Below are 15,637 nucleotides of genomic sequence, written 5' to 3'. Positions count from 1 at the left end.
CACCTCAACATATTTAGCAAAAGCATAAGTAGATAATACAGACAGAAAGTAGTAACATAAACTCAAAAGGAAAAAAGAAAGGAAGTAGTAACATAACCAGTTGACCAACTTTAAAAGAACGGAAAGTTAAAATTAAGAAACAATCAGTGAAAATAAAACACGAAAAAGCAATACACTAATAGGTTACTTTGACTCGTTCAACTAGTTCCTGATAATTATCGTATAAAAATTTATAATGACACGTTATCATTTTCACGTCATGTGTAGTAAAGAGATTAAAATTGATGAATAAAACAATTCAATAGCATGCAAATTTTAAAAATATCCTTTGGTGATATTTTCAATGCTTGATTATAACAATAAAAAATGTTAGTATATTAAACTCTTAGATGAAATGATAAAATCACTCCTATTCTGAATTCTGCCTATACTACCATGTTAAAAGCACAGGCGTGCAAATTAGCCGCATCAACGATCTCAATATATGATTCTATCAAATCTTGATCCAAACACTTAGTTGAAGCTATTGATAATCACTTATTATTGTCATAAAAAACCAGAGTGCATATCTAATGGAACAACAACAGCATTGATTATATACAAGTCTTTTATTCCTCTCACAATTGATTCAACTTGCTTATATATTTACATACCTCGGACTTAATACTGAACCTCTGATACTTCATAAGAAGGGTAGCAAGTCCTTAGACGCATCAACGAGGCCTGATGGAGGGAATAACACCACTCACAAGCTCAAGCTCAGTTCCTTGAAAATCCATAGTCGTGGTATTGGTGGTGGTGTGTCTAGAATAAGCCGAAGCTGGTGATGACGATGACATTCCAGATATGGAAACATCTAAATCGGGTGCAGTATTATTGTCGAATGCTGGAAGCATATAAGTGATGTTCTCTAACTCTCTCACCACTTCTAGCATTGTAGGCCTGTCCTTTTGTTCGTCCAGTGAACACCTGAGGGCCAAATCCAGGAATTTCTTGACACATTCTGAGGGATACGGACCCATACTCCTGTCAATGACAGAAGCCATCGTCCCTGATTGACATGCTGCATTCACCTGTCATTAGTACCAAAGTAACTTTTCTTACTCATTCGTTCCAAAAACAATGACATTTTCACTCTGAGGAGTCAAATTAATAGTTTCTTTTTTTCCTTTTCTTTCTCCAATTTTTTAAAATATATTTAACAGCTGTCATTTATAGTGTTCCTTTTGAATCAATGTCTGATTCACATGAAAAAAAAGATGTGTTGCTCCTCGTATTCTGAACTCCCCCATTCTTTTCAGGATGGTGAGTGCTAACATTGGATTAGCTAGATAATTGAGGACTTCACATATTTATCTGGAGAAACACTTATTCGATAGTATTTGAGATTAGAGGGGTGCATATATGGATGCTGATCGTAATTTGTATCACAATGTTAACATCAAAGCATCCAACTTACCTAGAGAGGCTACATAAAGTAATGCAAACAAAATTGTTGAAGTGTGTGACCAACTCAACTTTTGGAGAGAGCACACTTTTATACTTAATTATGTCTTCAACTCATCATGAACAAAGTGAAATGCTAATAAAACTTTAGGGAAAAATAGCATCAAGTACCTCCCGGACGATGTTCCTGCCATGAGATATAGGTCGCATCCCTGTTAAAAGCTCCAGAAACACAATACCAAGGCTGTAAACATCACTTTTCTCTGTCAACTTGTGAGTAAAGAAGTACTCAGGATCAAGGTAGCCCTACATAAGTGCCAAATTTTGGCAACTGTCAGCAATCTTTGGAAAGCAGAGAAAAAATAATTGAAAAGGTAAAAAGAAATTTGAAATACAAGAGGACTATAGTATGTGCATTCATGATTAAACCTCACAGAGTGAAGTTGAGAAAAAGAGGGAAGGAAAGAAGGAAAGAGCAACCAAGCAAGTGACAGAGAGAGACAGAAAAGAGAGGTAAATTTGGCCGAGATCCACCCACGCTTCATGCTTTTCTCTATATGTATATTATATTCATTATTGTAACTTGGCGATGGAATCGTACTTGATTAGTTAAGCTCAAAATGGTAAAATATCTGAAAATCATAAGTTGCTCATTGTTAATCACAGTATAACAGTGACAGATGTTTAAATCTATAATCCGTATGAGGCATGGTATTCTGATGTTCATTCTCAAACTGCAGGTCTTATTTCATTGCCATTTTCTAGCTTTTCTATTGCAGGCTTCAACGTATAAGATGAGCAAAGCCTTACTGGAGTTCCTTTCACAACAGTGGATACATGTCCACTCGTTTCAGCATCAGGTAATGGTGCTAGCCTTGAGATTCCAAAATCAGAGACTTTTGCGGTGAACTTAGAGTCCAAGAGTATGTTATTTGCCTTGATATCACGATGAATTATTGGTGGATCAGCTTCAGTATGGAGGTAGACAATGCCCCTGGCAGCACCTAAAGCAATGTATAGCCTTGTTCCAAGACTCAGAGGTACCCTATATCTAGCTGTAAAAATAAGTAAAATCTTAATTTGGAGATACCTGTTCTAATATTCATATCGAAACTGGCACATGATTAAAATTCAGAATATAAAGTTTAACACGACAAACTTGCCAATGACCACACAAGTAAAAAAAAAACAAGGAACTAATAGTGGTGATTGGAATGAGAGAAATCATAGCTTTACTTTCACCTACGCAAGCACACTACTAGAGGGATATATCTCTCACCCTCTTTCTTAGGTAAGAAATAAAACATCCTTTCCTCCGGACGAAAGAAAAAAAGTGAAAAGAGGAGAATTGATGTGCTTGCTTTTAGCAAAAGGAAGTCAAATGACACCATAAGCAAAGGTAGGATAGATGACGTACCCGAGAGAAGATCATGTAAGGAACCATTTGGCATGAACTCATACACTAACATCTGCACGCACACATAGTCAACTATTACAAAGTCACATGTAATTCGCTTCCCAACGGTCTGTTCTGGGTTCATTTATATGTATGTATATTAATATATATTACTTTTCCAGTTAGGAGAATCTTACTTGTTCACCTCCTTCATTACAGTATCCCACCAAAGAAACCAGATTTCGATGATGCAAACGTGACAATAATTCTATCTCAGTATAGAACTCTTTTTCCCCCTGCAATGAGCCTTGATGTGCACGTTTTATTGCCACTATTGTGCTCTCTGCTAAAATGCCTTTATAGACCTTTCCATACCCTCCTTGTCCAATTTCAGTAGTGCTGCTAAAACTGCTTGCTGCTGCCTCTAATTCCTTAAAACCGAATGCCTTAACACCTTCTATTCTCATTGGAAATTTTGGGGCTACATAAAGAAATGAAGGAATATCACTATGAGTTCCGCGTGGTCTTGTGTAAATTTGTTTAAGCATGAAAGACATCAATGCCATAGAAGATTCAATTACTCAGAACTAGATATCCATTGAAAACTTTATCTTGAAAAGTTGACATAAAAAGAATGAAAAAAACAGATTAGGGTAGGGGTAAGGTCTGCGTACACACTTCCCTCCCCATACATAAAAAGAATGCAAAAAACATATTAGGGTAGGGGTAAGGTGTGCGTACACACTACCCTCCCCATACTCCACTTGTGGGATGGCACTGGGTTTATTATTGTTGTTGTTGTTGTTGAGTGTGACATTAATACAAACGAACCTTTTATATGATAGTTGGCTTCAGCTAACTTAGTTCACTTGAAGAATATCAAGTAATCCTGACTAGCAAAGAACATTAATAATAGTCTAATTAATGTACAAATAACATAAGCAATACAAAAAGGGTATTCCTTAGGTATATATGTCCAGCACACACCTTCTATTTCTTTTTTTTCCACTTTTTGTTTTAGGGGGATGGGGGATGGGCGTGGGCGGAGAGCTTACTGTAAATATGCGCAAACTTTCCATAAACTGCAAATTCTCTGCCCATGTGAAGAAGCATATTGCTTAACTCTTTTCTAAAGAAAATTCTAAAGTAAATCATCCAGCAGTATCATAGTTAAAATTACAAATGAAGGTACTAAGAAAAATAATTTGCCACATAGGAAAAGATGGTCAATACTGGCAACTCTGTGTTATTCTTGATTATATAGAGAATCTAAACAAGTAGGGTACGGAAGACAAGATTGTACACTTGCTGGCAAATTTGTGTTCTTCAGAAGCTGGAAATTGTATGAAGCACTCAAAGAATGTGGTTTCAAGTCCCTTTTTTGGTGATTCATCAGACCATCCAAGAAAATATTGATGATAGGCTAGAAATATGAGTTTTTGTCTATTTTGCACCTATTATTTGCTACACTTTAATTGTATTTGAGCTAAAATGTGGACAATTTATACTCATTACGTATTTTTTGTTGTGTAGGTTGAGATTCCGGGCTAAGACGAGTTTTTGGAGTTAGATTGAATAAAAAGAGAACTTTGAAGTCTGAGTAAAATTTTGAGAATTAAATCGGGATCGAGTTCGGGGGCCGAGGACCGAGTACGTATTTGAAAGTGAAAGAAATAAAAAGCAGAAGAGGAGGAACTAAGGAATGAAAAGTTGGCAAGACACTTTGTGTCTGCCAACGTGCCAAACATTGTGGCAATTCAAACAAACACGACAAGCCACAATTGAGCAAGTTCTGATATTCTCCAAAGTCATGGCGTGACGTCATGTCCAACAAGGGGGCTGCCTATATACTTTGTTAGGCAGAAATGAACAACAGCCCTCTGATTTTGTCCATTGGCACGTCGTGCGGCGCAACGTGCCCGACGGCGTGTCAATGCAATTTTTAGGTCTGTGCAATCCTATTTCGACCCATTAAGGTTATTTCGGTTTAAGACTATTCCTACACGGTTTAAATACACAATAAACACGTTTTTGAAGGGGATTCGACCTAGGAACGATTGGAAGAGCATTGGAGGCTTCAAGACACAAGATTTCATCATTTTTCCACCAATTCAATACGGAAGTTTGGATTGCAATGCTGGATTTATTTTTTCTTATTCTTTAACTCTATTTGTGATGACTTCCTCCATGATTATGGAACAGTTTACCTTAGGATTTGACATGATTTGGTGACTTGATTGTTATCTGCCGATTTGATTCTTGTTTGATTGCTTGAATTTGTTGGAGGAGCTTTAACTCTAGTAGTAATTTTATTCATTATCGTGTTTAATCGGAAGAGGAGCATAATTTTGAATATTGTTGTATCGCATGCCTTAATTTATTTTGGTACTTCTTTAAAGTAATCGAAAGAGCTTTGTGATCTACCTTTTGAATTAAGATTGAGAAATATTCGCGAGAAATTTCTCTTAGACCATTCCTACCAACAGATTCTTGCAAGTTTCACCGCACTTCATATTAGCTTATTTGAATGGTTTAAGTTTAATCGAGAGAGGAACCTGAATCAGAATAATAGGATAATAACCCGTTGAATTCGTGAGAATCAATAGAACATTAAGAGTGAAATTTAACAGTGCCAATTCCAAGATAACAATCTTGCACTTATCATGTCATGTCCCTTATTTCTCACACTGGTAACCAACCAATTATGCTAATCTCTAGTTCTTCGCGATCAATTGTTATTTGCTTTACTTTTAATAGTTAATTGTGGTTCATAATTATTCCAATCAAAGTGTTAATCCTCTTGGATAGCAATTAACTAGAAATTATTCAAACATTATTTAAATCTAATCCCTGTGGAGACAATAATTTTACTATACTATCTTTGACTAGCGAGCATAAATTTTCTTGTGTGTTTTGCGCTTGTCAAATATAAACCTATTGACTACTTAACCAACAGGTTCTCGAATGGGGTGAGTGAAAGAGATGGAGAAGAAACTCTCCATAGCTGAGCAAAAGTCAAATACGATAACTGAAGATTAACTCACATGGTTGATCTTTTGAGACATGGAACCTCCGACGCATTTTAAGCAACACAAATGCTATGGCCGTAAGTATCACAGCTGCAGCACATAGGGACCCTAAGATAATTCCAACCAAGGTGGCTCTGCTGATTCTGCTTCCTCCTTCCCCTACCCCCACCGGGGGAAAAAGGACTGCAAGAAGAAAAGCATTAGTAATTTAACCGTGAGAAAGCAGGAAGTAAGACAAGAAGAGAGCAAGTTATTCTCTCTCTTATACGATAGCATATTTTGAAATTACCATATGGTTTAACTAAGATTTTACTTAATTAAGTACTTACAGTAATGTCGTCAATTCAGTTTTAGTTGACCCTACTGAATATCTAAGAGATCACTAGCATCTCTGTCAGTTTAGCATTTTTTATGAGGATGTTGAGAGTCAGAGCAGACACGGTGCCTAAAGAATTTCATTGGTTTCATACTTGCATACATCTATGACAACAAGAAGAGACTATGCTCTGTATCACAAGATAAACGATATAAATAAACATTTTCAGAAACGAAAAGGAGCACAACGGAAAGATAATTTTTATCTGAGCATGACTAGAAAAAGAAAAAAGAATTTAATAATAATCATAATAATTATATTCAAGAATCAGCAAGAATAAAATAAAAATTAGTCGTGCAGGCACATAAGAGTTCCAGAATTCCATTCTAGTTGAAATATATCCGAGAAGGCATTAAACACAAAATAAGAACTGAAGAAACAAGTTGTAAGATAATCAAAGGCATTTCTCTCAGCTTGCATGCTAATCTCAAACTTGGGTTCTTGTGCCTCCCTAGAGAAATTTGAACTAAAATTTGTATTTATCACTCTACATTCGTGACCTCAGTTGTAAAAAAAACGAGATTCAAATTGGTTTTACTTTAAATTCCTCAGGAAATCATTACACAACTACAACTAAACACGTCCACATTTTAATGAATTTGATCTGTCAGTAATATTACAGATTATATCCTACTTACGCAAAAACACAACGGGTTTGGAAACATACCAGAACTATACCCCATGGCAGTGAAATTGAGCAGATCATATGGGCCAAAGATATCAGTTCCAGTAAGATTAAACAAAGCAAATTTGTTTGCAATCCGTACTATCTCGCTGTCATTAAATTTGCCAAAATCATTTATTCTAGAATCATTTGTACGTGGAGGGTAGAATTTCAGAAACATCCCAAGCCTAGGACCGCTTTCCCATGCGACCGATTGAATGAATAATTGATAATAATCCAAGTTAACGCTTTTTGTTATCCACTGTTCAAAGTCACTATGATGTGGTGGAAAGTCTGAAATGCTGGGGCTTCTTAAACGTAAACCAACTCCAAAAGGTGCTGCACAAAAGCAGTCATCCGTTAATGCTGGGACATGTTCGAAATCCTTGTTGCAAGGCTGCTGTGCGGAACAACTTGGAATAGAGTTGTTCAAGCTTCCATACTCTTCATCTTCATGTTTTGATTTACAAAATTGTATAATCTGATGCTCATTTGCATTTCCACAAACAGGATTTCCATAAAGCCTGAAGTCATTCCATTAAAGCATCATCATTTATGGAATAATTAAGTCAGAACTCAGAAATATCAAGGAACTTCACTCTAACGTGTAATTCCACACTGGATTCAGAGTATGTTTCAGATGAATGTTAAAAGTATAAGATGAACAATATGAACATTTCATAACCCAATAAAATCAAAATTGGCTTTTGGTCCAGAAAGAATTTTGCACATCCGTTAAATATAATAAAGTGAAGTTTTCCTAATGAGGACTGCTGTAACGATTAACGGACAGCCCTTGCCTGTCATTACTCGTTTCTAACTTCAAGGTTTACAGAAACTTTACAGCTAGTGTAATGTTAATATCTATAACTTAGCTAATTAACACAAATGTTGTCATGGGAAGTTCTATAGCAAGTCTGCCTGAGAGTTCTTCATGTTAGTTATTCTGTTTAAAAGGGCAGCCCGGTGCACTAAGCTCCCGCTATGCGCGAGGTCCGGGGAAGGGCCGGACCACAAGGGTCTATAGTACGCAGTCTTACCCTGCATTTCTGCAAGAGGCTGTTTCCATCGCAGAAAATAGAAACTAAAGACTCCACAGAATTATTTCAGATATTAAAGCTTATAAAAAAACAGGACCATGAGCGATAAATAGCAATTGAGTTAGGGGAGCTTGATTCGCCACATACAATTATAAAAGCCGAGAACTGAAAGTAAGTACAATAATATATATGTACAAGATTATCGGAAATAAGGTCTTACATAATATCGACATTTGGAGGAGGATCAAGAATCCCTGAAATATCTGAGAGTAAATTACGTTGAAGGTTCCTGCACAAAGGAGATCAACTGGATAAGCCTGGCAATCTGATAAATTAACATTTGAGGGGCCCTTTCTAGTCAGACATGGCATGGTTTAGTAAGAGGACAAAATACACACTTTATTACCTACCTCTAACAAAACAAAAAGCAGACAGATTATTTTTTTTTATAAGGTTAAAAAAAAAAAAAAAAAGACAGATTTTTCCTTGTTGTATTTTAAGTTTTTAACTAGAAATTGTTGTTGCCAATGGAAACATTATTCCTTGAATGTACTTTATTTTTCAGGATACATTCTTTGTCTATCCAAAACTACATGTGAATTGAAAGCTACCAAACTGAAATTGGCACATAAACTTGACTTGATTAACTACAAAAAGCTTTTATCTTGGCTCCCAAGGCCTTGGTCTGGTAGTAAGAGCACAACTTGTGACATATGGGTTAGGCGCAAGTCACGGCTTTGATCCCTACTGCAAACAAAAACCTGGAATTTAAATGGATAAGGGTAAAGGACCATTACCCACCGTGTTTCAAACCTCATGGGCTCTTGGGGATTTCAAAAAAAACTTTTATTTTGTCTCTTATGGTTACTAACTTAAACAGCCAATAGATTGTGGAAAGTACAGAACATAAACATGAAAATAAAGTACTGATAAGAGGAATATGTACGAATGAGACTCTTACAATCTAAGTCGCGCGTCTGGGGAAAATGTCATATTCTCCCAAATGGTAGTTGGCACAAAACCACTTAACCTATTATTGTTGAGTGACCTACAAGAAAAATAATTTTGACGGAAGGAAATGTCAATACTGCATTTAATAGAGTATCGAATGAAATTTAAAACCTCCTGAGAAACAAGAAGCAAAGATTGAGCAAATGAAGCTCCTTACAGTTTCTGCAGACTTGGAAGGGCAGAAAAGTTCGAAGGGATAGAACCATTGAGCATGTTTCCAGACAGAATGCTGCAATCATCGCCAAAGTACTTAGTCCACTATTGAGAGTCTGATACCAAGAGTAAGTTACTCAAACATGAAAAAGAAAAGGGTGTGTATTAAGAACTAATGTACATTCAACCGCCTACTGGTAGATGTCGATAGGGAGTGGGGGAGGGGGAGGTGAGAAGAGGAAGGGAGTGAGATAAAAAGATGAGGGAATAAACCAGGAAAGATTTGAGCAGTTTCAAACTTTACCAGAAACTTACATGGTTGTTATATTATCAGACAGCTTATTGGAAGGTATATTTCCCGTGAGTTGGTTTCTGCTAAGGTCTCTGTGACATGAAAAATTTATATCAGATGAATCGTCACTGGTTGTAAATTTAACTCTCTGAATATCAGCACAAATGAATTGAGTGGCAGATGAGTTCAACTTCATCTGGTATAGAAGAATTATTATGCAGAATTTCACCGATATCAACACTATCAAGAGGTTAGCAAAACAGAAACATTTTAACTGGACAGAGAAATTTCTCGATGAAGTATGCTTACAAGTAAAGAAGGCCTGGTATTGTGCTCAGATCAGGAACTGTTCCTTGCAAGTTGCAGTTCCTAAGACTCCTGCAGGTTTGATGAAATATTATACTACGTAATTTTCATTAAGGAAAGGTTAATAAAATCATAGTATCATTACATTGTAAGCTTCATAGTATAGTATAGATTTCCTCCAACAATCTTTATCACTTTCTTTAAATTGTTACTCCATGTTATGTAAAAAGCCACTCTTTAAGAATGAAAACATTAGTGTAATTTTTCTCGTTTCGTGTGAGGGGGGGAGATAAAGACCTTTATGAAAATAAATTGATAATCATGGGAAGAAAAAGTTTTATTAATCCTCTTTTATGATGCTACCGTCTGTCAAAGGTTACATCAACGGGGATAATATTTATTTCAGAATATTCCACTTGGGGACTTATTTTCTGATCAAAATTTGGGATAAATAATCTTTAAGTGATGACAAACATCCTTTAGAACTATATATTCTTGCTTTGTGCAAACAGGCATCTATAAACAGCAGAACGAGAAGGGGGATATAAACCAATAAATGTAAGAGATGAATAGTAACATACAACTTCAAGAGTTTGGACATATTGCTGTAAGAAGCTGGAATCACAGAGCCTTCAAAGTTATTGTTGTCAAGTTGACTGCAAAAGTTGTTATTGTGGGGGAAAAGGGGTGTTGGGGTTTGCTTATTAATGCTGAAATGACATTAAATTATTGAGAAAAATCAGCAAAAGCTTAGAGTTAAAAGAGAGGTGATACAGAATCTTTAAGCTCGGCATCTGTGCAAGCTCTGGCGGAAGGTAACCTGATAAGTTGTTGTTGTCCAGAAGACTGAAATAATGCACATCCAAGTAAATCCAAACATGAAAATTGCAGAGAAAAAATTCCTAGCTCCTATGGCATTGTAACTCTGCTTGCCAATTTAGTCATACTAGGTGTTGTAGGTTAAGTGATTCTTACAAGTGTTGAAGCGGTAAAACAGAAAGCTCCGGAGGAATTTGACCGCTTATTGAATTGTTATTCATATGGCTGCATTCATAACAAGAAGGATTAATACAGAAACTAAACATATCCATACCACCATAACGAGCAGAGAATCTTTGGGTTCTAGTGGAGAACTCACAAATGCACAACTTTTGGCAATTTTGCAAACGATTTTGGTATTGGTCCCGATATAGAATTTAAGTCCAACTGAAATTTACTTAAGTTAGGAAGATAACCAAGCTCTTCTGGTAAAGGACCTGATATTTGATTTCCACTCAAAAGCCTGCAAGAACAGAAGAAGTGCACAATCCATATATGTTGAATACATGCAAGTTGTTTATTAGATATCTTCAGCTACAACATCTGTAAGCAAAAGCACTGATTGTAAACAGTAAGGCATATGCATATTCGGGCTTCAACTGAAGCAAGGATTCGAAAATGTTGATTGAAGTTTATATGGAGAAGTGAAATTCCAGTAAATGTTTATGTAACTTCTTATGATAAAGATAAGACTTCATTTCTCAATATAGATAATTTAAAAATTAGTTTTCTCTAACAAACTAATTTTTTAACCATTATTTTAATATTTCTTCAATTAGAAAACGCAATACACGAGTCAAAATAACACTTTAAACTCTGTCCATTCATACACTGTTACATTTTATGTTTTCTGTATTTTTTTAAAAATCCCGATCATTAGAAGCAATCTTCACTAGCACAACGACCTCGTCATAGCAACCTTCACTACGGTAGAAAATGACAATGAGTACACGAAGGCCATAGTTTTGTCCAAACTATTGATGTTTTTCAAATGATCATATCAAACAAAAAGGGGGTTCTCTTAACAATGATTAGAATGAAATGGAGGGAGTAATGTTTTTCCTAATTAAGCAGTGAAGAGACATACAGTAGCCTCAGAGCAGTAATGTTGCCTATCTCCTTCGGTATGCTGCTGCTAATGCTGTTCCACATGAAATTCCTATGAAAAAATGAGAAAGCAACGGAATCATTATCACCAAAACCAAAGCTGAAATAAAGGTAGTACTAATTACTGATACTTGACAAATGCTAATTAATATCAAATGGATGTAATATAATTGTAGGGACTCACAAGATTTCCATTTGTTTTAGCTGGCCAAGCTCAGGAGCTAGTGTACCAGATAACGATAAATTCATCAGACGCCTGCATTTCCGCATGAAACAGAAAAGGAAAAGCTTTCAAACACAATGCATTATGAGATGTTTGGTTGTCACAAATTTTGAGTAAGGTTATTCACCCAATATTACTACAGAAAAATACATAAAACAACATAGAGAGGGAGAGAGGAGATCGAGGTGCGTACAATTCTTTGACGTGCTGATAACCGTCAGTTTCGTTTTGAACACAGTGCACAAAAGACCACGAAACGCATGGGTCTTTCTCCTTTTCCCAATTCCTCAGATAACCCACCGGATCTTCTACTTTCCGGCGAATCGCCTCTAACGCCGTCACTGCACATTCCGGTAATGTCACACCAGTAACTAATTGCTACTACTACACAGTTATTTTTTCATCTACTACTTTTTTGTTATGTGACAGTTAAAAGTTAAAACTTATGAAAATTTAACTTTAGCAGTAGATAAATATTACTTTTAAGGGCTCATTTGGTACTAGGGAATAGGGATAGAGGTCTCAAAATTAAATTTAAGATAGTTTATCTTACGTTTGGTCGAGATAAAATCGTGATATAACTAATTTCCGAATTAGTTATCGTGCGAGTGTAGTGTTATTTTTATTACCAGGAGAGAGTGAGATAACAATCCCAACCAAACGACCCCTTAGTTCTTTCTAAGAATTAAAAAAGGCAGCCCGGTATACTAAACTCCTGTTATGCGCAGGGTTCGGGGAATGGCCGAACCACAAGGGTCTATTGTACGCAGCATTACCCTACAAATTCTATATTTGATACAATTTAGTTTTAATTTTTTCGATTTACGTTTAGTGAAAAGTTTCTATAATCATACAAATATTGTGGCTTGTTTAAGACCATAAATTTTAACAGTCTTTTTCTTTATTCTTATAGCCTCACAAATGTTGAATGTTAAAAAACATAAGGTTCAAAATTCTTTCAATCTTAAATTTCATACTATTAAACTACCTTACATAAATTTAAATGGAGGGAATGTGCAGCTTGATTCTTTTTTATTTTATTTTTCACCGGATAATTTAGTTAGTGGAGCATTAGTTAAGGTCAAAATTCCTTGAAGAGATGCGATAAAATAACAAAGAAAACAGTGAGAGAAAGTACATTCATTTGGATACAACAAAACCAGTTTAATGTGGTTTAAGGAGGGTAGACCTAGAGGGTTTGTTTCCGATAGATCGGCTTAAGAAATAGTAAAAATAAAGCAAATTACATTCATTTGGATCTGGAAGGAAATTATGAAGTGAAATTTAAGGAAGAAATGATAAGGAGGAGAGAAATTACCTTCATTTGGATCAGTGATCATTGATTGTCCATAAGCAGACCAAAATGTTGAAAGAGCGACAACCAGTAATATCAACTCACTGTGTCTTATTACCACCTTTCCTCTTCTACCTCTGTCCATCTCCAAATATCCTTAAACCAAAATATTATCTTTTTAGTTCTTTGAAAACAAATATTTTTTTTTCTAAGTTGCTAGGAAAATCCAGGAGGAGAGCCTTGGTCACGGGTTCGAGCCGTGGAATCAGCCATTAATGCTTGCATTAGGGTAGGCTGCCTACATCACATCCCTTGGGGTGAGACCCTGCGTGAACGCGAGATGCTTTGTGAATCGGGCTGCCCTTTTTTGATAGAAAAATACATCATGAAAACATTTATCTCTCATTTTGAATTAGTGTAGAACATAATTTAATTTCTAGATATTAATTATTGAACCTCTTACCAGAAACTTGAGAGAAATCGAAAAGTTAGAGAACTCAACCAATGTAGAAATGTCTGCATAAACAGTAGGAAAGAAGTAATCATTCTAAACATGTGGATGTAAGATATGGGAAGTTTGTTGAGAGTTGACACTGGCAATCTTGAACTTGTCAAGTTTTCCTCTTTTAATATTCACCAGAAAACGAAAATCAGCTAGTAGTTGGTAATGGCATTGTCAATATGAGTTGACAAAAAAAGTAATTGGACATAGTGATATATAGTAATGGCAATTTGCTGCACAAAATTTCCAGTTATCTGGTGTGGGGATCAGAATAGCTTGTCAGGGAATAAACAATGACTTATATGAACTAGGCAAAGGGGACTTGGTCTTTTCTACAGACCAATTAAGTACAACATTGGGCAAATGTTCTCTTGGTAGGTAACCTCAGCTTTGTCTCAAAAGCTATCTGATTCTGCTTCTTTATCTTGTATACACATTCTGCTGTTGGAATGCTTCCCATGTCCAGTTGACTCCCTATTTATCGAAACAAATAATACTTTTTATGCTCCAATTTACATTAAACTAAGACCAGATCTGTCAAGTTAGAAATGCAGATTTCTCATAGTAGAACATGCATGGCGCACTACCTCAAGCAGAAAGACAAACTGATATAAAGTTATTTTTTCCTCTGCTGCTGCGTGTATCATACTATATTATAAGTGGGAAGATTTTTAGGTAAAGTTATTTTACTAAAATATTCTTTAAAAATTAAATGACCAAATTACCCCTTGCTTAAATACTACCCTATAATATTCTTATACTAAAAATTAAAATTACCTTCCAAGAAATAATAAATTTATATTATGACTATGATAAATGAGAAGAGAGGCGTTAGATCCATGCAATAACTTAGTGAAGCCTATTCGCCTATTCAAATTCTTGGTGTTGCTTTCTCCTTCCAGAACATTACTGCAAATAAACTATCTTAACCTTTGGCATGCCTATTCAATATTTGGTTATTCATCTTCCAATAATTGTTACAATTTCATTCTTTTTTAACTTTATAAAGTGGACAACTAAATCAAGTAAAACAATTCTTCCCCTATCAAACCATTGTCAAATGGAAAAATCTTTTTTGATTCATAAAAGATACTTTTTTTATTAGCCAAATCTACTCACCATTTGCAACACAGCCCATTTACAAGTCAAATCAGTAATTATTTTCCTTTTCCTATTAGTTTTTATGAGTGTTATGCTAATTCTATAGTTTTTATATGTATTTTTCATTATTATTGTCATAAAATGAGTATCTTTGTTTAAGAAAATTATTTGAATATACAATACAGTCCTAGCTAATTTTCATTAGGAATAGTGCTTATTTTTTACTTAACTCCTTTTTAACGTAACCAGAAAATTTAATTTCAGGAATATGCTAATTATCGTCCATTAGCGGGCTTGACTTCTTTACGTCATCTTGTTTTTTTCAATTTCACGGTAAATATCTTGGGATGGGACAATATCCTAATTGTTTCCTTCTATTTTTTCTCCTTCATTTGTGTTCTTTATTTTGGTGTGGCTTGCTTCATTCCGGACAGTGGCGGAAGCAGGATGTTATTTAGTAAACAATATATTTATTTATATCATTTTTTCTGTTTATGTTTGTTGAGATCAATCGTGTTGTTTTTAATATAGTAAAATAAATTCTATAAAGTTGTAATATAGTTTATTAATATTTATTTTATTTTATTAAGTTTTATACAATTAACATGGAATACACGTGTGTCCGAAAACTAGTTTGATAAAAGAGAGCACTTTGTCATTGTAAATTGAGCCGAGGGTTTATTGGAAACAACCTCTCTACCAGGTAGGAATAATATCTGCGTACATACTAACCTTCCCAGACCCCACGATGTGGGAGATTACACTGGGTATGTTGTTACTTGTGCATTACTCAACATCATGTCGTCGAACATGTAAAGATAAAAAAATATGACTACTAATTTAGAAAATGGAGAGCAGCAATTTGTGCCACTATCAAG

At 35.3% G+C, this 15,637-nt stretch overlaps 1 protein-coding gene across 1 annotated transcript; it reads right to left on the bottom strand.

Annotated features, from left to right (window-relative positions):
* Nucleotides 1–517: 517 nt before the first annotated feature.
* LOC104107125 (probable LRR receptor-like serine/threonine-protein kinase At1g06840) lies at nucleotides 518–13,760 on the bottom strand. The gene is made up of 21 exons (XM_009615851.4): nucleotides 13,620–13,760; nucleotides 13,181–13,312; nucleotides 12,056–12,203; nucleotides 11,824–11,895; nucleotides 11,620–11,691; nucleotides 10,852–10,995; nucleotides 10,689–10,757; nucleotides 10,488–10,559; nucleotides 10,295–10,369; nucleotides 9,717–9,785; nucleotides 9,431–9,499; nucleotides 9,120–9,191; nucleotides 8,913–8,999; nucleotides 8,172–8,240; nucleotides 6,915–7,435; nucleotides 5,887–6,054; nucleotides 3,040–3,323; nucleotides 2,864–2,915; nucleotides 2,257–2,501; nucleotides 1,618–1,752; nucleotides 518–1,073 (listed from the first exon to the last, which is right to left on the bottom strand). The coding sequence occupies exons 2-21, from the start codon at nucleotides 13,299–13,301 to the stop codon at nucleotides 714–716; spliced, it is 2,904 nt and encodes a 967-aa protein (XP_009614146.1). The 5' UTR covers nucleotides 13,302–13,312; nucleotides 13,620–13,760; the 3' UTR covers nucleotides 518–713.
* Between the last annotated feature and the right edge of the window lie 1,877 nt (nucleotides 13,761–15,637).

The sequence above is a fragment of the Nicotiana tomentosiformis genome, chromosome 10 (genome assembly GCF_000390325.3).
Source record: "Nicotiana tomentosiformis chromosome 10, ASM39032v3, whole genome shotgun sequence".
NCBI lineage: Eukaryota > Viridiplantae > Streptophyta > Magnoliopsida > Solanales > Solanaceae > Nicotiana > Nicotiana tomentosiformis.
Note: the sequence above shows the minus strand (reverse complement) of the source record. Positions and strands in the feature narration are given on the sequence as shown.